Below are 25079 nucleotides of genomic sequence, written 5' to 3'. Positions count from 1 at the left end.
CTTAGCTTCTCTTCTCTAACTTTGGGGCTGCATTGCACCTGCTCGGGCAGCTGTTTGAGCATTAAATATCACAAGCTCGAGCTCCTCTATCGCGTTAACTGCAGCTTTGCTGGTCAAGGATGGTCTTATCAAAGTTGTTGCTTGCTTTAAGATTTTCTATATATATTGGTATATTATTGTATATATGTACCGTGTACACGTGCTCGTCCGTGCGAAGCACATAATCGTGCAAGTGAAATGCGAAGATAGTGATAATGCAAGAGAGAAAACCCCTTTTTATCACACTTATAAAGCCAGAAGAGATCCGTCTCAGTGTGATAAAAAAAAGGGGTTTTCATTAATTTTCTTTGGTGAATATTCCTAATTATTTGGAAAAGGTGGTGAGGGATGAGAAATTGCTATTTTGTGAGAGATGAAAGCGGTGAGAATTTATGGTTAGGGGTTCTCCTTTTATAGACCTTCTAGCTAATTCAATTTTACAAATATACTTGGTTTTTTGAGAATTGGAGATATGGCTAAATTAAATATAATATGACGATATGGTGCTGAGATTTGACCAGTATCGATATGACGATATGGTGCTGAGATTTGACCAGTATCGATACTTTTTTGTTGCAGAATTTTGTCTGGATGACTTACTAAGATTGGCGATTGGCCATTGTAGTATCTTTACATGTCATGAGATAATAGTGGGACATCTTAATACATGTTTTTTTTCTTTTTTAAGTAAATTTATATTGATTTAAACGTTTTTTAAAATAAAAATATATATAATGCACTATATTACATTTTCATTTTTTGTAAACAACATTTATATATATATCATCATCAAACTATGGATACAACACCTTTAGGCTGTGCTTTCTTCTAAATAATAGGTTGTGGCGAGTCCACAAAAATTGTGTATGCGGGTTATTTTTCTTTCTTCATTATAGCCTCTTCTTTCTTGGGTTCTTCCTTAGCTTCCTCCTCCTTCGCCTCTTCCTTCTTTGGTTCCTCCTTCTGAGATTATTTGGGCCATGGATACAGGGTCAATTGATTCACAGTTAACTTCTGGTCGATGCAGATTTCATTCATTCCTACATATTATCAAAATAGAAATATATAAACAACTGTCACATATTTTAGTCTTGGTCACCTAAACTCTAAACCATCAAAGAGGAGGCTTCAAGATTACGCGATACCGATTTCCTACCCTCTGTTGTGTAGCGTCCGTGCGACGTGCGTGCCCCCCAGACCAATAAATTGACATTATATATAGTATAGTGATCAATAAATAACCAAATCCTAATCCATAACTAGATCAGATTATCATGTTGGAGAAAACATATTCTATCAAGTTACTTGACATTGAGACCACCAAGAATGTCCTTATTGCTTTGTCATACATACATTCTAGGTGAGGGATGATCTCAGTGTGTGGTTGGAGCCAGAAGAGCTTCGCCGCGTCTCCACTCATGGCTTCTGATCTAATAATTCAACGAACACAAACCTCAAAAATGAAGAATTTCAATCGAGAATTCAAGAAATCCTCCCTCCACCAAGACAAAAAATACTACTACATACTAGTATACATGAACTACGCCTAAAGTAACGTCATGTATTGAATAATCTTAGCATCATCTGTCATTAACGACCAATCTTGAGGAAATCCACTTCCCATTCACATACAAATGAAATTGCATAATGTGATGCCATAGCTTGCTATATATGTACACGTGCTGTGCTCGTCCGTGCGACTTGCTTGCGTGTCAGGTTCTATAAAATGGACATTAAGTGTTGCACAAATAATGTTGAATTCTTTCTAATTTTGAATTTATGTTATAATTTCATTGATCTTTGTTAGTAATTTATTAATGTAGTCGTATTTGATCGTCACTAGTTTGAATTATTTTCTGTGAAATTGCAATCCCATAACCAAATAGTTTTTTTAAAAAAATAAGGATCTGAAATCGGGAGATTTGAACCCGACGTGAATCGAACACGCAACCTTCTGATCTGGAGTCAGACGCGCTACCATTGCGCCACGGATCCTTGGTATGCATCTTCGACTCCTAGTTATTTATAACATATAGGTAACAAATTTCTCGCGAGTACTACTATTTGAGTAAGTATAATATTTTATGGGCACATAAACTGAAATCGACAATTAAGAGTTTTAACAAAGACTGAAAATACATGTTCATACATATCCATGTTGAATGAAATACAGATTCATTTTGAAATAATATACACTTCCATGTTGAACTAATATAGATCCACGCAAGATCGGACCTAGAAAAAAAAATCGATAGAAATTCTGTTCAAAATTTTATTACAAATTGTATTTGCTTTAGGTAAATTAGAATAATAAAAAAATGCTATTACATAACAATTTACATCAAATTTGATTGCATTTGACATCATAATAAAAATAAAAAAAATAAAAAAAATAACATGGTTGGGGCTTAAACCCCTATAACCCACTAGATAAAGTGGTTCGGTTTAAGCCCTCATACCCCCATTACTTCATTGTGCTGAAGCAAGGGAAGGTGCAATGTGTTTTTACCTAATATTTGAGAGGGGAAGAAAAAAGAGAAGAGTGGCGTGGAAAGGGTAGAGAGGGAAGGTCCAATGTTTACTTCTTTAACAATTTTATTAAAAAGAAATTAATATTTTAGTTGCCACGTCATTTTTGAAATTGAAATCCATTGGAAATCTAGAAAATTAAAAACTATGATTTTTTAATAAAATTTTGAAAGGTAAGACGAACAAAGAATTGCTACAAACTTTGTGGTCTTGGAGGCAATTATTTCTAAATTAAATGCTATGATGAAGTGTCTGTTGGAATTTGTAATAATGATAATGGTTGTTTTCAACCACCTATAATTATTGCGGACGAATATAACTTTAAACGATTAATACCCATATAATAATTTTGCACTAAAATTATAATGACACTTCTTTTCTTTAAATATCGGACTTTTATATTTTCGGCCAATTAATAAGATGCGGTCAAATAAATAAGAAACTTGATAAATGCTAAAAGTGAAAACATTTTTTCATTTCTTTATCTTCTAGTTTATAATACCTATGATTTTGAATATGCACATGTTTTGAACATATGAAAGGCGTGTAGCTAATATATTACTCCCTTGGTCTATCAAATATTATTCATATTTGTTATTTTGGTCTGTTCATATTTGTTTATTTGTTTTCCATTTTTATAAGTGGATATCACTAATTCGTTACACTTCCATTTTATTATAAAACTAATATATAAAATTCACATGTTTTCTTCACATTTCTTAAATTTTGCATCGAATCAAATATGGACAACATTTGGTGGACGGAGGGAGTATTTTATAAGCATAAATAATTTAAACTAGTCTTATGTAGTGCTCCAATCAAAACTAAAATTAAAGTCGACATCTCTTGTTAGACTTGCGTCGAATTTATCAATCCAAGTTTCTTTATATTCCTTCCGTCCCATAAAAATATGGACATTCGAAATAACACGAGAATTAATGCACAATGGATAGAGTAAGAGAGAAATGAGAAGGATGGTTAAAGTAGTGTAAATGGATAGTGGGACCCACATACACTATCATTAATGTTTAATGAGTTGTAATAATGAGTCATAATGGTATAAATTGTAAATAAATTAATGTATATTGAAATGAGTTAGGGACAACTTTCCATAAATGAAAATCGCTCATATTTTTATGGGACCGGTGGAAATGAAAAGTGTACATACTTTTATGGTATGGTGAGAGTAATAGACTGCATTTACGAAGATGAGTCTTGTCAAGAAAGAGACTAAATTTCATGGGAGTATTTCTTTGATGAGGCCATTTGATTCCTTTTCACACCACGCATTAACTTATTGTCTACATTTTTCTTTTGTTAGACTTAGCGTCAAATTTATCAATCCAAGTTTCTTTATATTCTCTTCGTCCCATAATAATATGGACGTTTAAAATTACACGTGAATTAATGCATAATGGGTAAAGTAAGAGAGAGATGAGAAGGATAAATAAAGTAGTGTAAACACATACACTATCATTAATGTTTAATGAGTTGTAATGATAGACCATAATGGTATAAATTGTAAATATATTAATGTATATTGGTAATGAGTTAAGGACAACTTTCCATAAATGGAAACGCTCATATTTTTATGGGACCGACGGAAATGAAAAGTGTACATACTTTTATGGAACGGGGGAGTAATAGACTGCATTTACAAAGATGAGTCTTGTCAAGAAGGAGACTAAATTTCATGGGAGTACTTCTTTGATGAGGCCATTGGATTCCTTTTCACACCATGCATTCACTGTCCAGCTAGTGAATATTGCCAATTTGGACTGATTTTATGTTCTATAGATGAGGATATTACTCGTTTATCTAGTCAAGAGCCAGATAGGTCTATATCTGAGAACAAGTCACCGTAAACCACTTTCCTGCATTCCTTTGGACTACCGATGTTGCTGGTGACTTGACGACTTTGTATCACTTGTCTTATTATCTTTATCTTAACATCGTATGATTTTGGTGTGCAGTTTGCCTGCTAATCGTTGGAAGAAAGCTTTGAATCTAGTTAAACACAACGATCATGCTGTTTTTGTCTATACATAATGATGATGATGATGATGTTTTTGTTTCGGTTGCCGGTGGCAATCACTTGCTTGGCAAGAAAAAAAGTAACATTATGTTACTCTCTTTACTAGTGGCTTCGTAATGAGAGATGTTGTCTCCAGCCACTGTTACAGTCGCAACCACCGGACTCGCCAGATTCGTGTGACAAGATAATTTTTAGAGTCATTATTATTTATGAGAGACTAGGGTTTTCGGTTATAAGTATATACCGATTTTCGGCAAAATTACCGAAGATTTTCGGCAAAAATCCATATTGTTACCATATCGAATACTCCAATGAAATTTAGTCTCCTTCTTGACAAGACTCATCTTCGTAAATGCAGTCTATTACTCACACCACGCATTCACTTATTGTCTACTCTTTTCTCTTGTTAGACTTGCGTTAAATTTATAAATCCAAGCTTCTTTATATTCCCTCCGTCCCATAGATGATGATGATAATGTTTTTGTTTCGATTGCCGGTGACAATCACAGCAAGAAAAAAGTAACCTTCTGTTGCTTTTTTACTAGTGGCTTCGTAATGAGAGATGTTGTCTCCAGCCATTGTTACAGTCGCAACGGAAAGAAACGTCTCTACTGCTACGGAATAGAGGGAGTAGTAATAATTTCTTGAGAGTGGTGTATGTGAAGATAAATTAATAAAAAACTGATTTTTGTTTAGCAAGTAATAGTTGAAATCATTTGACAAACAAGAAAAAATTATTTGTTTTATGCATAAAGTGATCTTATGAAAAGTATTTACTCTAATAATTAAATTGATGGTGTCAAAAGTAATTGTTATTAAAATAAATCATTTTAATGAATGTTCCAAATACCACTGTCACTTTATTAATGTTCAATATTTTGCTAGTTTTGTGAATAAGTTCTGGTAGTATTGATGTTATAAAGTAATGATTAAAGATCTTATTTTACAATGTATAAATGAATTTACGTAAACAAACATGAACCTCAATATTGTTCAATACTCTTTAACCTAATGGTAATTTCAGTGTTGATTTGTTTGTTGGTGAGTTTTGCTTCTGCTTACTTGTTTCTACAATGCGACAAATACATAGAGAACTAACTTATAGCACAAGTGAGCATATGTGACACAGGAAGGTTCTAAACTTAAAATCCTAATCTAAAGCGAATTTTATTTAGCAATTAGAAATTCAAATCCTAATTCATAGCGAATTTTATTTGGCAGCATTGGACAAGAGTAGTTGAATCCATTTTGAGAAGCTTGTGCCTAAATAGGATAAAGAATGCATGATCTTGTTTCATTTACATAATTGGATGATCAGCCCACCAAGAACAGTATAACAAACTGAATTGTTGAGTTCTATTGCACACTTGTATCAACATTGGTTGCTAAAATGTGGTCCAGTTTTAGGACTCTTGAAAATTAGTTATACGCATTCCATCTATTCACAAAATTGCAATTCCGTTCCTTATCTCTAACTCCGCAGCAGAAACCCTGCTAAAACCTCCATCAATGGCTTCCCCAATCCACTTCAATTTCTCATAGAAATCCAATTCCATCATCCATCCATCTAAACCAATGGATTTATCTTCATCTTTCACACCGCACACCAAAATAGACCTCTCTTTCTCCTCCTCACTCACTCTCTTCCCCTTCCAAACCCACTTCAAAATCCCCAAAACCCAACCTAATCTCCACATTTCAGCCGTCGCCTCCGCCGAGCTCCCTCAAAACAGCCCCCAACGCCTCCTCAAAGAGTTGGCCGAGCGCAAGAAAGTAGTCTCCCCCAAGAAAAGGGCGCCCCCAAAAAGATTCATCCTCAAACCGCCATTAGATGACAAGAGATTAGCCGAGAGATTCCTCAACAGCCCCCAATTATCGCTAAAGTCCTTCCCTTTGCTCAGCTCTTGCCTCCCTTCGCAGCGATTGAACAATGCCGACAGAACGTGGATGGACGAGTATTTGCTGGAGGCCAAGCAGGCGCTGGGTTATCCCTTGGAGCCCTCGGATAGCTACGGAGACGATAATCCGGCTAAGCAGTTTGATTCCTTGCTGTATTTGGCGTTTCAGCATCCGCACTGTGAGAGGACTAATGTGAGGCATGTGAGGTCGGGGCATTCGAGGTTGTTGTTTTTGGGACAGTATGTGCTGGAGCTGGCGCTGTGTGAGTTCTTCTTGCAGCGCTATCCGAGGGAGTCTCCGGGGCCGATGAGGGAGAGGGTGTATGCTTTGATTGGGAAGAGGTTTTTGCCTAAGTGGATTAAAGCTGCTAGCTTGCAGAATTTGGTTTTCCAGTATGATGATATGGACAGGCTCCTTCGCAAAGACCGGGAGCCTCCAGTGAAGTATGTCACTTTTCCTGGTTAAATTGTATGTTTTTGGGAAAGAATGAATGTGATTTGTTGATTGAGTTCTTCAAATAATAAGTTGTCAGTACTACATTTCTGTGATGGTTTTTAACTGAATAACGTGAGAGGGGAATGGATTGCTTTAAGTTGCTGCTGAGTGAATCATTAGTGTGCCGTCTGCATCTTGTGATCCCTTATAGAATTCGTAGAGTTGATGTTGGCAGCATTCTGTGCAATGCAATTGCTCATATTAAAAGGTTTAAGTTCATCATTGTTTATTTAGTATGCAAGGTTTCATTGCACTGATATCGTTAAGTGATCAAGTTGGTATTGTTCGATGAAGTCACGTTTGGTTTTCAATTCTAGGGAAAGAAACTCATACTATAGCCCTTTGCCCTATTGCTTGTAGTATAGAATTAGAAGTGGACAATCTAGTTGCTTGTGGTCTTGCTAAACTCTTTATTCACATTGTATCCTGCGTATGATTTTTCTTCTGCCTGAGTGTTCTGGTATTTTGTATTGGAACTATGATATTCTGCTTGCACTCTGATGTTCATGACCTTGACAATTTCAATAGTATCATCTCTCATTAATCAACTTCGTGTATTGTATAAAGTATGGACCTGTTATTGTAGTTTGTATTAAAGCACCGCTTCTTGTGAGTAGTAGGGTTATTAATTTAGTTAACTAGTTATTTTAAGTTCTGACGGGGTTGGTGATATTCGTTTGGTAGATCTGTGTTCTGGGCGTTGTTTGGAGCAATATATCTGTGTTTTGGAATGCCAGAAGTATATCGTGTTCTCTTTGAAGTGTTTGGGCTTGACCCGGAGGCTGAAGACTGCCAGCCTAAATTGAGGAGACAGCTTGAAGATATAGACTATGTATCTGTTGAGTTTGATAACCGAAAACTCAGTTGGCAAGATGTTGCTGCTTATAGGGTAATTGCTTCTTCCCTTCTTATTTGTTTAACTTTTTACTGATCTTCTAGTGAGGAACTATTAAGATTTTCATGAAGAATTACAATAATTGATTCTTCCTCTATCTTCAAAGAGAGTTCCACTACATTGTCCTGTGCAATTTTCCTGATCTATTCACACCATTACTTTACATACAACACTCCTACTTGCAAATGAAAAATGTCATTCCTATGAGACACGAACTACTCGATACTGTCAAAAGCAAAAAGTTTACATTCATGGCCTGTAGTCAATAGTGGGAAATGAGTTTTGAGTTCTGAAGGTATGATAGTAAGTGCCAGAAGTAAATGTCGATTTGATCGCAAATTTCATGTCATTTGACATTTCACCAATTACCATAACAAGATGTGTAAAATAAACAAATTACTTGAATATGTTGATTTTTTTTTATGTGGTTTAAATCTGGAGGTGGCATGACCATATCTACTATGGCAGGGCATGAGTTTAAGTTAGTTATTAACATCTTTGTTAATCATATATACCTTTTAATGCAACAACTATTTTCAGCCACCAGAAGATGCCCTTTTTGCTCATCCTAGGCTTTTCAGAGCATGCGTGCCACCTGGTATGCACCGATTCCGTGGAAACATATGGGATTTTGAATGTAGACCTCAAGTGATGAGAACACTTGGATATCCCTTGGCTATGGTGGATCGGATACCTGAGATAACAGAAGCAAGGAATATTGAGCTTGGCTTAGGATTGCAGGTATTTCTTACAACTTTGTTGTAGCATCGCTGCTCTCTGGACTGATTTTATGTGCAACTATCGATAAGGCGTGTGACGTTATTACAAAACACAAGCTCGGTTTGAAATGAATTACACCTAACATCATTGTACTTGAAATGCAACCCAGCTCTGTTTCATGCATCCATCAAAACACAAGTTTGAACACCCACGGTTCTGCTTTGAGCGCTTGGAATATGTTGGTCAGAAGATCCAGGTAACGCGAGTTTCAGAACTAAGACATGTTATCCCTTCCTCTGCCAATGTTGCTTCATTTTAACAAGATTTTCTGGCAGGATCTTGTGATGGCCGAGAGGTTGCTTATGAAGCATATCGATGCTCCGGGGAAATGGCTGCAGGAGAAGCACCGTTGTCTTCTGATGAACAAGTTCTGTGGAAAGTTCTTGAGGGAGAAGTATCTACACCGTTTCATCATCTACAGCGATCAGGTCCAGGACTCGTATGAGCACAACCGGAGGCTCAGAAATCCAGCTACAACCTCGGTTCAGCAAGCCATCCATGGGCTTGCATACGCTGTTTATGGGAAGCCAGACGTTAGACGACTCATGTTCGAGGTTTTCGACTTTGAGCAGATACAGCCAAAGGCCGTGTGAACAAGATGGACATGGTTTAAATCAGTAGTGATATGTATTCATTAGCAAAAATAGATCGTGTACAGATAACATTTTGACCATGTTATAGATGATGAATTATAATTTGCCACAACTATCTACACTTCGGAAAATTGAACAGATTTGAACAAAAAAATTTATCTAATCCATTTTTATACCTTCATAATTTTTGTCTTAATTCTCTAGATATAATTGATGATACTAATCAAACAACACATTAATGGCATTGCACTTTTGCTTTAATTGTTTGCTCAAATATACAAATGTGTCATAGAGCAACTACAAATGGTTCGAGAAAGATTTGTTTGGTGGAAATTTTGATATCGACTTTATATCCAACAAAATCATTGAAAACGATATTCAATGAGAGCAATGTATTTTAATTTTTAAATCGAACATATACTAACAATCAATGGTGTATTATTAAATGTACTTTTAAAGTACTTCCTTAGATCTGAAGTCTAACAGAATTAATGCTGATTAACATAAAGCGTTTATAAATAATTAAACTGATGCTAATGGATCCATCAATTTACATGCAATATACTTTTATTTCGAATATAATAATAAAGTAAATTGTGCTTATGTGTTGCTTAGTATACTAATTATGGTCCATTGTGGCCCACACTCCTCACGATATTGTAGGCCCATTATATAAACCAAAAACATTAAGAAGATCATCACATCTTACAATACAATTATTCGAATGCCCAAATTTCCAGCTGTAATATTGAACGCTCTTTGTTAGTCTATTTATATTTATTATTTTAACATCATGTTCTTTATATATCATGCACAACATGGACACTCGTTAAAATACTTCGAAGAGAAGTTTCGTTGAACAAGTATACATGCATAAAATGGACATTCATACCTCCACGTTGGATTATACTTTGATATGGCATTTTTTGGGAAAAATAGTTGGAAAAATTATTAATTTTGATCAAGTTCTGTTTAGTTGTAAAATTACTACGAAATTTAATATTTTGCTAAGTTTTTCCATGATAAAATATTCTAATTTTCTATTTTTATATTGTTGATTTGGTATATGTGTGTTTTTAAATTAATGACATGATTGAATTATTAATATGATTTTTTAAGAAAAATGATAAAATCCATGTATTTTACAGTTGATTTTCAAAGTTGTGGAAGAAATCAGAATTTGTTCAAAATTTAAGATTTTTCAAGTAAGTTTCCATTATTATTAGCGTACTATATTCTGTTAAAACTTCATACATATCCTCCTCTAATGCACATTTTTTCATCTTTTCTTACAAATCATCATTCAACTACGAACATAAGAGTCCAGTACGTCTTTTATATATACGTGCGTATTTTAATTTGAATATCTTTTTGTAAACAAACGAATAGAAACTTAAAAATCAGCTCACAATGAATTCGAATCCAAAACTCATAAATCACTCAACCCCTATGCCAAGTTACATGCATAATTTGATTCTCTTTAAATTTAACATTGGATCACGCTTGTGTCTCTATAATTTTCACCCATTTGTTGATTTATTCGCTTCGAAACATTCAACATGGTGACTAGACTAATTGGTGAGTATAATTTTTTTTTTCCATGAAGTTATAGCCGACCCCCCATGTGACATTTACTTATCCTTCACGTGCTGCCTTAAACTATCTTTCAATTTCACACTATAAACATGTGCGCTAAAAGAATGCTAGTGGCTCAAATTTCATTTCTTATTCACTCTAATTTTATATTGAGAATATTAAGCGTTCATAGAGAGAAAGATGCATGCAAGTAAGGATAATTCCTAGAGATTAAGCTCATTTCTTTATTTTATATTTGGGCCGCCTAGAAATTGGAACTGAATAAATTAAATTATTGGACTTGGTGTTCTTTCAATTACATGGCTACATTGGGAATTACTACTATTTAATTATCTATCCACATTTGGATAATCTGGCTACAATGAGTCAATGACTATATATGGGTTTGTATTAAATATAACTAGGTCTCTAGATTAAATTAAAAAATTGACGATTTAATTTAATTTCATAAATTGAACCTATATAATTTCCTTATTTGATTCTGTAAAATAAATTTCTAAATTATTATTATAGTAAAAAGAGGGGACCACATTCCGAAAATGAGGTAAGGAATTGGGTAGCAGTCATATTTCCAAGTGGGGTGGCAATGAACATATATAGACATATATAGAAAGTAGATATTCAATTTTTCCATATATAGATTCATCACCTTTCCACGTGGCTAATTCTCCTCAATTCAGTTTGGTATTTGTTTCCCGCATGATTCAATTCACTCATAATTTCATAATGCATTTCATTAGCATTCCACTTTATGAGGATAAGATCGACAACAAAAGGTCAGCTTTCAAAATTGATTAAGACAACACGTTAAGATGAGTGAGTTCATAATAAAAGTAAATTCTTAAGTGTAAAGCTAATTCCAAAAGAGACATAATACATAGTTTCAAAAAATTAAACCAAAGAAAGAAACAATCAGCCATCAATCATTATAACAGTAGGATTAATCATTGTTTGAAGAAGACTAAGTAGTACCAAAAGTACTAATTGTCCTAATCTCAACACTTGTTTATAATAGTATGTGTATATATAAATGTGAGAAAAAAATAAAAAAGAAAAGGAAAACCCTTTACTCACCAAAGCTCATCATACTTTAATGTACAATATTTCCTCATCCTTTAGTATATTATATTTATATAGTATTATTATAAATGCACCTAACTTCATATTTCATCACATCATATTACACGTCGCCCCTTAATTCAAGAACTATATAAAATGGAAGAAGGAAGTAGTACTAGGGAGGAAATTTAACTACTTTATATACGGAGGTGATAGTCCATTGAGTCAACGAGGTCTGACTCAGTATCCGTTGAGTAACTGCAAAGACCACAGATCGTCCACACTCCAGAGGTTTTCGTTTTGTTCGGTCGGAAAATGACCCTGTGGTGGTTCCACATTATTGCCATTAAAAGAAGGTGGCGAGTAGGATTCAACTGTATGGTCCGGAGGGCATGAGCTCGAGACATGGCTAGTGCTAGCTTGATCGTTGGAGTTCTCCGCGTGCTTGATATGCTTCTGAATTCGAGTCCTCCAATAATTCTTTATCTCGTTGTCCGTTCTTCCGGGTAAATGCTTTGCAATCTTTGACCACCTATATTCACAAAAATATTTAATCACTACCCAAATTAGCTACCACTTGATAATATCTCTTTGTTTTCAAGTATTGTACATAATGGAGTATATAAAGTACAAAGCCACGTGAAATATCACAAATAATTTACCGTGAAACTAGAGAAGTAAATAAGTACTACTAAGATTGGTCAAATTGATATCAATCGTGGGCCACTTTTGCTCTTTTTTTTCTACTTGCAATTTTCTTTTCTAAGATCACGCATATGTACGTGTATAGATATAGCTATATAGCCATAGAAACCATGCACAAAAAATATAGTTTTTCTTGTAATATCTTATGATATATGGTTTTTTTATAAAGTTGATGGGACAGCTACCACTTCCATAGATTACACCTTTGAACATTTTATTGTGTGAAAACATAGTAACACGTGTAAAACGAGCTAAAATAGTTTCCACCATGGGCCACTATATTCATAGGAAATATTTCAAAAAAATTGCATCAACACATGATTTTTTTTATCGGCAAGCCATGTTCTACGGTTGACATCAAAGTTTTTTGCCATTCCCTATATATTTAAAGCAATTGTTAAGGGAAGTCTCTCCAAATTGAAAAACATTTGTTAGGAAAAACTAATATATTCCACTACCAAGTATTAGGAGTGCATGAGTATTAACAACCCTCGCATGTGTATTAAAAATGTGTTTTATTTTTCAATTAGACAACAACGTAGAAAGTGTGGCATCTCATCTTTGATTCTCTCCCTCACAGGTTGGTAAATCTTTGCATTCACTCACCATCTCTAAATTGGAAACTTTTTACATAAAAAAGTATAATTCTTTAAAGCGGCTCGAAAATTCTTTTTTTTTTCCCTCAATGAAAAAACACTTTAAGAATTTCCCATTTTCCAATATTACAAAACCTCTCAATAAGCTTCGTTTATGGAAAATATTGCAAAACTTCTCATTCAGGGCTAAAAGACATCTCTCTCTCTCTCGGTTCACCTTATTATCAAATGGATATTAAAAAGTAGGAAGTACCCATTTCACCTAAGATGCAATTTTTACAATAAAAAGGTTAAAATGAAAAATAATATAAAATTTTTGAGGGGGGCTTTTGTTGAAAACGGGCAAAACATTATGGGCAGATGTCAATTTCAAGATAATAAATAAGCAAATGGGAGCATCTCATCCAATTGGTTGAAGGTGTAAACATGTGATTTATTAAAAATGGTTCTCCTATATATGAAAAAACTTCCATACCCCAATCTCTTTGGCTTCTCCTCTCACAACCTTCCTTTTTAGCACTAACTTACCAAATACTTATCTTCTTCTTTTTTTTTCAAATTAAGACACTATATAAAAAAAATAAAAGAATGATAACCAAGAAAATGAATTGCTAAAAATAACTAAAATAGATCATATTTAAACCTCTATAATTATCGGACTAACAAGGCTATTTAAACCTATTGGATAATAATTGTTCAAGAAAGGTATGGGTTAGATTGCCATAAACTACAAAATCGCATGTTTCTTAAAACAAATTTGCGGCTGAGTACTTAAATTCCTCACATTTAGAACTTGATGATTTCTTCCTCTCTCTCTCTAAAATCTAATCATAATAAGCCCAAATTGTAACACAATAAAGTGATAAAAAAAAGTAGACGGTTAATGATCAAATTCATACACGAAAAAACTAACAACCTACCATTTTTTTTCCATTTCAAATTTATAAACGATTATTAATTTATTTAAAAAAAATTAAAACACCGCCATTTTAAAATAAAAACCCTACCGGAAAAAGAAATAGGACATACCTATTTCCCCACTTAGCATGCAGCTCCATAATCAGAAGCTGCTCCTCCGGCGTTATGTTTCCACGTCGAACATCCGGCCTGAGGTAGTTAAGCCACCGCAGACGACAGCTTTTTCCAGTCCGCTTGAGCCCTTTAAATATAGCATAAAAAAATAAATCAAAGTATTTCCATCAAATATCAAAGTAAAAAAAAAAAAAAATCATTAGGGTTTTGTTGTATATAAATATGTGTGTGTGTGTTTAATTTACCTGCGGATCGAGCTAAAGAGTTCCAAACGCCTTCGCCATGATTCGCAATGTAGTTCATGAGAATGAGATCCTCTTCCATAGTCCATGGCCCTTTCCTCACTTCAACATCTATAGATTTGCATGCTTTCTTATCCATCTTTAGAGAGATATAGTGAGAAAAGAAGAAGAGAAGAAGGTATGGAGAGAGAGAGAGAGAGAGAAAGAGAAGGATTATGAATTGTAGAGAAGGATAAAATTAATAATAGAGGCGGTGCTCAATTTATAGATGGTGTTTAAGAAAAAAAAATCCAGTTAAATGAGCTATTAATTGACAACATAGTGGACATCTTTTAACCTAACTTTGTTTCACCATTCGTAATGCTAATTAGGGTCTAAAACATATTATAATAATGTATATTAATAGTAGATTAATTTCAAATTTTTTCTCATATTTCACACTTCTATATATTTTAAAAAATTTCACCTATTTTTTTTTCGTTTAATAAATATGTCTCCATATGTGTACGTTGAAATGTTCCTTTTTTATTATTTTCTTTCCAAATAGTAGTTAGTAGAAGCTTGCAACTGTGACAAGAAATGTACTCCATTAATTATAGTACTATTTTTGTGATCATCATGAGAAATATTACTGTTTTATTTTTGTTTGAGTAATAAAAATAAGGGTCTCACATAGTCACATATATAGATATGACTACATTGAGATGGTATCTAATTTAATCCCTATGGCATAACATGAGTGGTCGATTAAACTATGAGATCATTCATTATAGTGTGTGGGATCGGATTCCATTTAAGGATTCAATATTCATAATAACACATGATTGCATGTTATGAAATTTGATATTGTATGGTGTGATTTACATCATTGGTGAAATCTCATTTCTATATTAAAAAGTGAACACTACCCTCTCCAAAACTTTTTTACATGGTGCAATCAATTAAATGGTACGAGGATACGTTCTCGCATCTGCACGTGTGACAATTGACATATACAAATCAAATAATTTATTATATGCAAGTTAATGGGTTGAAGTCTAGCTACCAAGTAAAATATCTCGATCGAGCGTTCAATTATAGAACAAATGTAGCCCTTTCGAAAATACTATAAATACCCTTTCATTTCTAAATTTATGTTTATATCTTGTTTTATATATCATCCCTATTTTATGTTTTTTAAAGTTTTAAATACCATAGCAATTTATTGCAAACATGTGGCAATGGCACGTACAATAGTTTTGGCAGTATTGAAGAAGTCAATAATATTCTGGATAAGTTCAACTACTTCTTAGTAAAATTTTAACACTTGGTTAATTTAGACTTATTAATTGTGTTATATGGTTTGTCATTGTTTGCGCGCGCACCACCCGTATAATACATAAGAAATGATCAAATATGCCGGCACGGGCAGCACAGTTAATTCCGGAGGGATATGGTTGCAAGAAGAAATGATCAAATAAGAATTTTTCTCTTTTAAAAGTTAGAAGAAAAAAACTCTTTCAACCAGTAGCGGCTAAAAGAAAGTATTCTTCATTGTAGGATAAATGATGATCGTGTCATCAGTGTAGTATTTCTTACCCAATTTCTTGCAGAAATAAAACAGTAGTATTCACATTAACTGACATTAGTTTTGTATTGCACTGAAATTAAAGGGTGACATTGAGATAAATCTTTATTGCTAATTACATAAAGATGAGATATAAGAAATTATTATTTCTAATTAATACTCCATATAATATAACATTGAGAATACATATTTGTTTATTTTGTCAATATTTCAGTTACCGCATATTATTAATTTAATTCCTATATATTAATAGGCAATATGTTAATATGTGCATCAACATAAGGATTTTTTATTATTAGTCTAGTTTTCAATAAGTTTAATGACTTTATATTATTAATTTGATGACGATAACCTTGAAATAACACTAATGTTAGTACTAGTTTAGCATAGCACTAAAAGGGCTACATCGAGATTAGTCTTTATTGCTAATTAGAAAGACGAGATCTACGAAATTGCTCTTTCTTAATTACTCATATGGAGTGGAGTATAAAACTAGTATCGTCCCAAATATGTCTAATTTTATCAAACGGAGCTAGGGAGTATAATGGAGTAGAGTAGACACAATACTCTATTTTTTAACTTTAAAATAGAGAGCGTGCTATCTCTTTCTTGTCTAGTTATCATAAATGGCGGTTTAATGTTTATAGCTTAAATATTTCCTTGCATAATTTAGCTACTAGGAGTAGCTATATTAAAGTTAATTAAGTATTTTTCTATTAAATGATTTCTCATTATATTTAAAATATTAATTTAATTATATTAAAAAAATCTTATTACTTAAACAATGTGAGTAACATGGAATGGAGGCGGGTAGTATAACCAAAGATTATTAATTACTTGTATAAGAAATTTGGAAGGCTAAATTATGGATGTCAAATCAAATCGAGCGCACGATGATTTGACTAACTTATATGTATAATATAGCAACCTATCTTACCTTAATCCCACTTGCGACGCCATTCATATACAGTGATTTTCCACACATTAAGAAATTAAATAATTAATATAGTGGTCACTACTCACGAGAGGCTATCTGTTCACCCGGAATAGATCTCCTATTCCACGTTTCCTAATCCATTCATACTCCGCCTCTCACAATTTAATAAAATAAGAGTAAAACATGCAAGTGATAGTTAATTGATGGTGGTATTATTTTATTAAGTTGTGAGTGTGAAGTAGGAATGAATTAGGAAAGTTAGAGTAGGAGATCCGCACCGCCAATCACCTAGTATTTATTTTCCTATATATATATATCAATATCAATTCAAGTAGTATTTATTTTCCTATATATATATCAATATCAATTCAAGATGCATGATACAACGATTGGTAGCCCTATTAAAAGTATGCATATAAATGTTATATGTATACACTAATAATCATATTAATGGTATGCATTTAAATGTTATATGTATACTACTAAATACGAGGATGCGTTATATTGCTAATTTTTTAAGTTGTTAACTCTGCTAGCTCATCATCGCAATGTATTGAAAATGTCAATCCGAGATATTAAAATGGCAATAAAATTATATTGATATTCTAACAAAATTATTTGTTAATATTTTAATATCATCGTATTGACATTTTTAATACAATGTGTTGATAAGTTAACAGAATCAGCAACTTAAGAAAATTAGTAATCGCTCACCTCTCACTAAATATTGTGTCTAATACTTATTGTGCGTAACTGCGTATTACTTATTGTGCGTAACTGCGTATTATATTCTTGGATGGTAAAACTTTATTACTACTACAAATTAAGAGAAAAACTTATAAGAAAATTAGTAAATGATAAACATTAAAGCATACCTAATCGTGGCAAATCACTATTATAAATATATATACACGCTCTCTCACTCTGACCATATTTGGAATCAAAAGATTAATGCAAAGCCGCGTAATGAAAAAGCCACATAATTACTTAGAAATACAAGGAAAAAAAATAAATTGAGTGCACGCTGGAAAGACTTGAAAACAAGGAAAGCATAATTATCTTTCGACAACCATTTTAATTATCCCTAATTTATCAGTTAATATGTCCTATTTGTTTAAATCAATCATCAATCCAGTTCAATTGCTACAAATAATACAACGGTTACCTTAAATTGCATTTTCACACTATTTTTAGAATTAGGAGTAAAAGACTAAGTTAGTTTGTCCTTATTTCGGAAACAGTTTCTTTTGCGTCTTAAACTGTACAGCGCAAGTATTTGGGTAATTGAGTCTCGATTTTTTGTGTTCCTAAAAGATAGTAAGTTTTTTATAGTGATATTACTAACTGGCTAACTGCACTGTATTTTGTTCTTATATATATGTCTTTCATAAAACAACACTATATAAAATCATGTGTCGAAAAACAAATGTTTCATTTTTAATACGACAGAAGAAGTACTAAAAAAAGAAAATTGTTTTATTTTTCATTAATTATCTTTATTAGAAGTTAATTAAGTCACAAATAATTATTTTGTGATTAGTTCGTGTATTGCAGAGGTGTAACATTATGAATAAGTTTTCCCCATATATATTCTCGCTTGTAAAAGTGGGGATGCTCTGCATTTGTTGTTTAAAGTCAACTTACAAGTTTTATATACTCCTACTATTTAGATACAGTGTATTTTGACTATTTAAACAATTTAGTGATCTAATAAACTATAAACTCGATTTAATTTACACTATTACTCCCTCCGTCCATGAATAAGAGTCTCGTTTTTTTATCTTGGTCCTTCCACAAATAAGAGTCTCAGTTCATAATTACCATAAATGGTAAAGAGACCACACATTCAACTAACTCATTCCACTCACATATCATTTAAAATTAATATATACTAGTGGGACCCCTATTCTACTAACTTTCTTCCGCCTACTTTTCTGAACATTTCTTAAAACTCGCGCCATTAAAAATGGAACTCTTAATCATGACGGAGGGAATAGTAAAGAAAGTAAAGGACAAACAAGTTGTAGTAGCAAATTAATTTCACTCGAACTCGACAAATTGGTGGGCAAAGAGAGTTTTGACAACTGATTTGTATCTGTACAGGGAGAGTGATAGCCTGTTCAATATTTTCTTTTTGTGACGTGGATATGTCAACTAGTCGACAAATGCTGATTACGACTAATAAGCATTTGCCATATTTCTCAATTTAGAAAGTGGAAGCCAGTTAAATTAATGCGATGGGCCCACTGTACGGATATGGGTACAAAATTTTCTTAAGCGAAGTTGATATATAAATGTACACAGATTCTAAAACCATCTAGTACAAATAGTTTTGATATGCTAATTACTAATAGTCTCATGTAGTTTAAATTATGATAATTGATTTTAATGTTTGCATTCATACAAATGTTGATTTTATACAATAATGTAATACCCAATAATTTTTTAGAAATTACACCATTCACCAATGAACTTCATATTTTGTCATTTTACTATTTTTATATTGGATCACGCATTCTACTAACTTTATCTTAATCACACGTCCTTATAATATTAATATATAAATATATGATTCGCTTTCCACTAACTTGTTAATTTCAACCAACTTTGTATTACTCCATCTGTTCAAACTAAGTTGAGTCAAAACCTTTGGGCATAGAGATTAAGAAATTGTGTTGAAAAATAGAATAAATAAATAAAGTAGGAAAGATAAAGAGAGGGTAAAGTAGATGACTGAATAAAGTAAGAGTAATTGAATGTTTTATTTTTTGTTAAAAAAAAAATGACTCAACTTAGTTGAGATATCACAAAAAGGAATACGACTCAACTTAGTTGAGACGGATGGAGTATATTTCTAAAAATCTGTGTCTGATTAAATGTGCCCTTATATTTCTAAAGATCCGTGTCTAAAAATCCATACATACATTAATTACTGAATTCGTAATGTGTGTATACATGTCTCTAGTAATATTCAGCTCTTACTTAAAAAATGGATATGTATTTGTATTGTCTCCTATGGACCTTTGTTATCTTCTTTGATCTGCAATATTCCTAAATTAAGCATTATTGTATATGTACAAGCATTATGTTTTTTATTACTACTTTTTATATGTGAAGTAATGCTTCTTCAAAATAAAATAATTGGAGTGATGCTTAATTATTAGTTTGTACACAAGGAAATGTTAGTATATGATGCATTTCCTTATACATATATTTGTCATAGTCAAGTTAAGTTAGGCGTTTAAATCTTAAAATCAAAACTATCAACGCTTTCGAAAATATTTGTTTATTCCGATTCAATCAATAATGTCCAAGTAAAATTAAATCAATCTGTGAATGAGAGGGAAAGTATCTTTAATTCTTAGCTGTTTATTCAAAGATTTATAATAGAAAGTGAGAGAGTGTAGACAAGATTTCATGAATAGCATGTAGAAATTAGGTATTGAAAGCCACTTCTTATTCACACACACACACACACAAAGAGTCTTATGGAATGGAAAGACAGGAAGGGACAAATTCAAATGCTATAGATTATGATCTCTTGTCTACACATAAGCTATTAAGAAATTAATAAATCAAGGGCTTGGAATGATTGATTCCTAACATGCCATGGTCCCTAGCTCTTTAAATAATTCGCCAACCCTCTATATATTAATTAGTGTAGGCATGTATTAGTTACGTAGGATTATAAAACAAATTAAATAGGATTAATTATATGTATTAATCGTGTGAAAGCAAACTCACTCTATATGAAAGTTTGCTAGAAATGTTTCACGGTAAGAACCCTATTTTGAGAAAATTGAAAAGTTGATGATATTAGTGTGGATCGTACTGGCCACTAGATTTAATCTTGTACTTTTGTCCTCGGAATTAAGGCCCCTAATGAATATAAATTAAAGAAGATAATGTGCACTAACTCAAGGTTGATTATCTCTAATTTAAGCATGTAAATGGATTTATCGTGTGACTATATAGAAGTGAAGTTGATAGGGTTTATTTATATTTTTTATTTTTATAAAAAAGTGGGATTCATATATAGCATAATTGTTTACTATAATAATTTGTTATTACAAATGAAATGATGAACTTGTGATATAAGCAATACCTATTTAAGTTTTATCTATTATTACAAGGAGTATCTTTTAGGAACAAAAAAAATAGAGACCCAGTTATTTGGGTTGAATTCTTTTTGAAAAATACTCACTATTTAGGATCCAAAAGTAGGCGTCCATAAATTGAAGATAAATTATTTTGATTTTTTATTTTTTTAAATCACTCTTATTTGTGATCCCTAATTTTAGTCTAATCATGACACTAAAAAATAAGGATGTTTCTAGAAGTGTTTGTATTATATTTAAAAATATTTTTAGCCGTTTTCTAGTGAAATAGGATCTCCTCCTTGTCAATGTCACATAAAAAAGGATCCACATAATAATTAATAGACTTCAAAAGTCATTAAAGTTTGCCATAAAACAATGGAAAAAATCAAGCTCCAACAATGGTTTCCTAGACGTCGAAGTGTCAACAACAAGAACCACTTAATAATAATCAACTTAATCAATACAGCTTTTGTCCATAACTCATAGCTTTCCCAATAGAGGAAACCACTTTGATGACTAATCCATTCACAAATTTCTCAAAATGAAGAAAAAATCAAAAGAGATTATTAAATGGGCTTTTAGCATTTTCAATAAATCGAAAAGTGAAGATAAAGAGGCCCCAATAAACAAAAGTATTTTTATTTCTTAATTTAATTCCTGACCACAAGTCATTTTTATGGCCAATAGGATTACGTGGGCCTTGATTATGACAGGTAAATCACAGCCACAACTCTTTGGAAAACAAAAATAATTAATTATGGTTTTATGGAAGTTGTTTAACATTTAACTAATTATCACTATTTTGGTAAAGATCTTCACGAGGCTTTCGTTTCTAAATAGATTCTTGTTAGCTTATTAATGGGGTTTTGAGTGTGACCGATAACTGTTTTTTTTTGGGATTAATTCGTCTTCTTGTTTTTTTGTCGAATATCAGTGCTTATAATTAAGCTAATACGACAATAATTTCCAGCATTATCCACTCATTTCTTGTACACAAATATTTATTTCGGACCATCTAAGTATGGGTTAGTATTCATTGGTGTTCATATTTAGTAAAATATCCATATAATTCGAAAAGGAAATTATAACTAAAGAGGATGTGGTTGATAGTGCTTGATACGTGTAGTTAGTTTATTACTTATTCGAATTTCATCAACATTTACATAATTCATTAATTTGCTTATTCGGCTTGCAAGAATTTTAACAATATATTTTTGCATATTCTACTGAAGAAAAAATTGCGACTCAAGACATACCGATATTTTCAAGGTTCGATCGAGATATTTAGAAAGAATTGTGTAACTGAAAAAAAATCACCAAGAACTACGTAGATCTACCTTACTTTGATGTAAATGAGTTTCCTACTAGCCACAGTGTGCACAATCATGATTATAATGACTCTTCCCATTTAGAATGAAAACGTCAGTCATGAGCCCCTCATAGCTATTTGCCCATTGACGAGGAGGTTGCTGATACGCATTCTCCACGAAGTTCAATCAATTGAGATGGTGAGAAGAAAAAAATCAGACCACAAAATAACATAGCTAACTTGAATCTTCAATTTGTAAGAAGTTATGTATTGTTGATCTCATGGATGAGTTGTTTAAAGATTGAAAAGATGAAGACTATTACTTGGTACAAAGAAAGTAAGATTTTAAAGTTATTGTCATAATTACATATATATTTTATAAGTAAATTCCTGAACTAACATATAATTAGACATAAGAGAAGTATTTTTACTCTATTTTAATAACACTACATAAATAATAAGCAAAATATGTTTTGCATTATACTATTAAAATTGAAAATTCAACCAAACAATATTGTTTTAAACAAGATTCAATCTTAGCTTATCCTATAACTTACCAGCTTCACCATGAATGATTAGTTTATTCAATTAAACAATGTGCTCACCCCTCTTGCCACAAAACTCAAATTATCAATGGCCCACAGCAAGATGGATCCAACTGCTGGCCTTTTCATATCCAATTTTCTCTCTTGAAAATATATCCATAAGCAACCCACAATTCTTAACCCAACAACCTTTGCCTATCACCAAGCGGAAAACCTAACCTCTAAAGTTCATCCCACTCATCCTCTGAATTCGTGTTAAGGCATATTGAGCCCAGAAGAAATGATTGGGCTCTTTAATAATTGATTTAGCGGTTCGAAAGTAAAAACAAAATAAAACATACTCAACCTATTGGGCCTACAATCTGGACCTTGAAAAAATTACTACTTGGCTAGAAAAAAGGAAAATATTTGTGTTTTTTAAATAGCGATCCCCTTCCAAAGAATTTTAAAAAAATACTCCACTAATGATAATTGTTAGGATTCTTGTTAGGATTCAACTACTCACTCTAGCTTCTCCCATGCACCAGAGTCTTCCTTGGAAACTTTCCTAAGCACTCTGTCAGTAAGATTCAAGATCAAGGTGCTATATGCCTTGTATTGCATATCTTGCATCCTTGCCTTCTCCTTCTTATCTGTTCCAGACTTCTTCTCTTCATCTTCACTGGCACTTAGTATTTCCCATAGGCCTTGCTACATCAAGATGGCCTTCATCTTCAGCCTCCACAATCCAAAATCGTTTCGGCTAGTGAACTTCTCAACTTCAATCTTTGTTGTAGACATTTCCACAAACAACTGGTCTACTACTCGATGAGATCAGTTCCAACACAGAAAACACACCCTCAATTGCCCAAAATCGGCTGCAATCAAATCCAATCGCCCAAGATCAGCTGGGATCGACTTCCCACCGGACGGCGCCACTTGTTAGGATTCAACTACTGACTCTAAGCACTCAATCAAGCAAGAAATTAAAGCACACCGAGGGATGCCTACGTCCACAAAGAAGTATTATGGAGTTTATTGAACGAGTGTGAAAGAAGATGGTGTCACTCTACAAGAAGATGCATGCGCTCTCAACCTCTCTCTCTAAGCAAGAACTTTCCTATCTATCTTGAATGTGTGTTTGTGCATGTTACAACTCAAAGCAAAACCGAATCATCTACCTATATATGAGAAGTTACAACCGAGCTAAACATAACTCCCTTCTAGCTGTTATAATCAGTTATAACTAATTCTTCCAACGACTAGTTTTTTGGCCTTGAGGTCTAGCTCACTCCAAATTTCTCTTTCCCGAGCCAACTGCTCCCAGCCAGATGGGCATAACACAAAAATAATAATAGGTCGACCTAGCTAAAAAGTAAAATACACAAATGTATATTTCATCGAAAATGTTAAGTGTTATTTTCTGGGATCAAACTAAGAGCATCTCCAACCATTTCACTAAACTCAAACCTATTTTAGTGTAAATGTTACACTAAATATTGATTTTACTCCAACCATTTACACTAAACTCAAACCCAAAAGAATATTCCTCACCCACTAATTTTTTATACTTTTCAATCATGCCTATATAGTTTACCTAAATTACATAATAACCCATGAAACTTTGTCAACATCTTAAATTAAATTAAATAATACAAGATAAGATTTATTAAATGAAATCCATAGTATCATTTTAATTACTAATATTTAACTATTTTTTGTTATATTTAATAGCATATTTGGTTTGAATAATATTAATTAATTAATAAATAATTGGTTCCATATATTTAATTAGTAATGTACGTATAATATTTAACTACCTAATAAAATAATTGATTCCATAAATTTATATATAACATCAGTCATTTAATCTATCTAATAAGTATCTAAAAAGATTTGATTTTCTATTGAAACAAATTACGGCTCGTTAGTAAAATAACTAAAAATAAATTAATTATGTCGAATAATCTAATTCTAATATGGGCCAACCCACTATTTAATAACTAATCAAATATTAATAAGATAACATTAGGTTATTATTTCACATCTTCTTCTTCACGCCGCTGCATCGCCTCTGTAAGTTTTTCGATCTCTGTATTTTAATTTCTCTTCCTTCTCTTCTTCAATTTTGATAAATATGAATTGAT

At 32.5% G+C, this 25079-nt stretch overlaps 2 protein-coding genes and 1 non-coding gene across 3 annotated transcripts; 1 reads left to right on the top strand and 2 right to left on the bottom strand.

Moving 5' to 3' along the window:
• Nucleotides 1–1962: 1962 nt before the first annotated feature.
• TRNAW-CCA lies at nucleotides 1963–2034 on the bottom strand. The gene has a single exon. It is a non-coding gene; the product is annotated as a tRNA-Trp (tRNA).
• A 3988-nt stretch (nucleotides 2035–6022) lies between these two features.
• On the top strand, nucleotides 6023–9378 carry LOC125202650 (ribonuclease III domain-containing protein RNC1, chloroplastic-like). The gene is made up of 5 exons (XM_048101099.1): nucleotides 6023–6945; nucleotides 7682–7886; nucleotides 8433–8633; nucleotides 8782–8868; nucleotides 8948–9378. The coding sequence occupies exons 1-5, from the start codon at nucleotides 6179–6181 to the stop codon at nucleotides 9263–9265; spliced, it is 1578 nt and encodes a 525-aa protein (XP_047957056.1). The 5' UTR covers nucleotides 6023–6178; the 3' UTR covers nucleotides 9266–9378.
• Nucleotides 9379–11905: 2527 nt separating this feature from the next.
• Nucleotides 11906–14715, bottom strand: LOC125202324 (myb-related protein 340-like). The gene is made up of 3 exons (XM_048100700.1): nucleotides 14499–14715; nucleotides 14251–14380; nucleotides 11906–12452 (listed from the first exon to the last, which is right to left on the bottom strand). Exons 1-3 carry the CDS (start codon nucleotides 14632–14634, stop codon nucleotides 12161–12163), a joined length of 558 nt encoding a protein of 185 aa, XP_047956657.1. The 5' UTR covers nucleotides 14635–14715; the 3' UTR covers nucleotides 11906–12160.
• Between the last annotated feature and the right edge of the window lie 10364 nt (nucleotides 14716–25079).

The sequence above is a fragment of the Salvia hispanica genome, chromosome 1 (genome assembly GCF_023119035.1).
Source record: "Salvia hispanica cultivar TCC Black 2014 chromosome 1, UniMelb_Shisp_WGS_1.0, whole genome shotgun sequence".
Lineage (NCBI taxonomy): Eukaryota > Viridiplantae > Streptophyta > Magnoliopsida > Lamiales > Lamiaceae > Salvia > Salvia hispanica.
This window is presented reverse-complemented; position numbering and strand designations above follow the sequence as displayed.

Coding starts and splice junctions, on each gene's coding strand:
- LOC125202650 (XM_048101099.1), top strand. CDS start 6,179: ATGGATTTATCTTCATCTTTCACACCGCACACCAAAATAGACCTCTCT. Junction 7,887..8,432: donor AAGATGTTGCTGCTTATAGG/GTAATTGCTTCT, acceptor AACTATTTTCAG/CCACCAGAAGATGCCCTTTT. Junction 8,869..8,947: donor ATGTTGGTCAGAAGATCCAG/GTAACGCGAGTT, acceptor ATTTTCTGGCAG/GATCTTGTGATGGCCGAGAG.
- LOC125202324 (XM_048100700.1), bottom strand. CDS start 14,634: ATGGATAAGAAAGCATGCAAATCTATAGATGTTGAAGTGAGGAAAGGG. Junction 14,381..14,498: donor CTCTTTAGCTCGATCCGCAG/GTAAATTAAACA, acceptor CTATATTTAAAG/GGCTCAAGCGGACTGGAAAA. Junction 12,453..14,250: donor CATGCTAAGTGGGGAAATAG/GTATGTCCTATT, acceptor TTGTGAATATAG/GTGGTCAAAGATTGCAAAGC.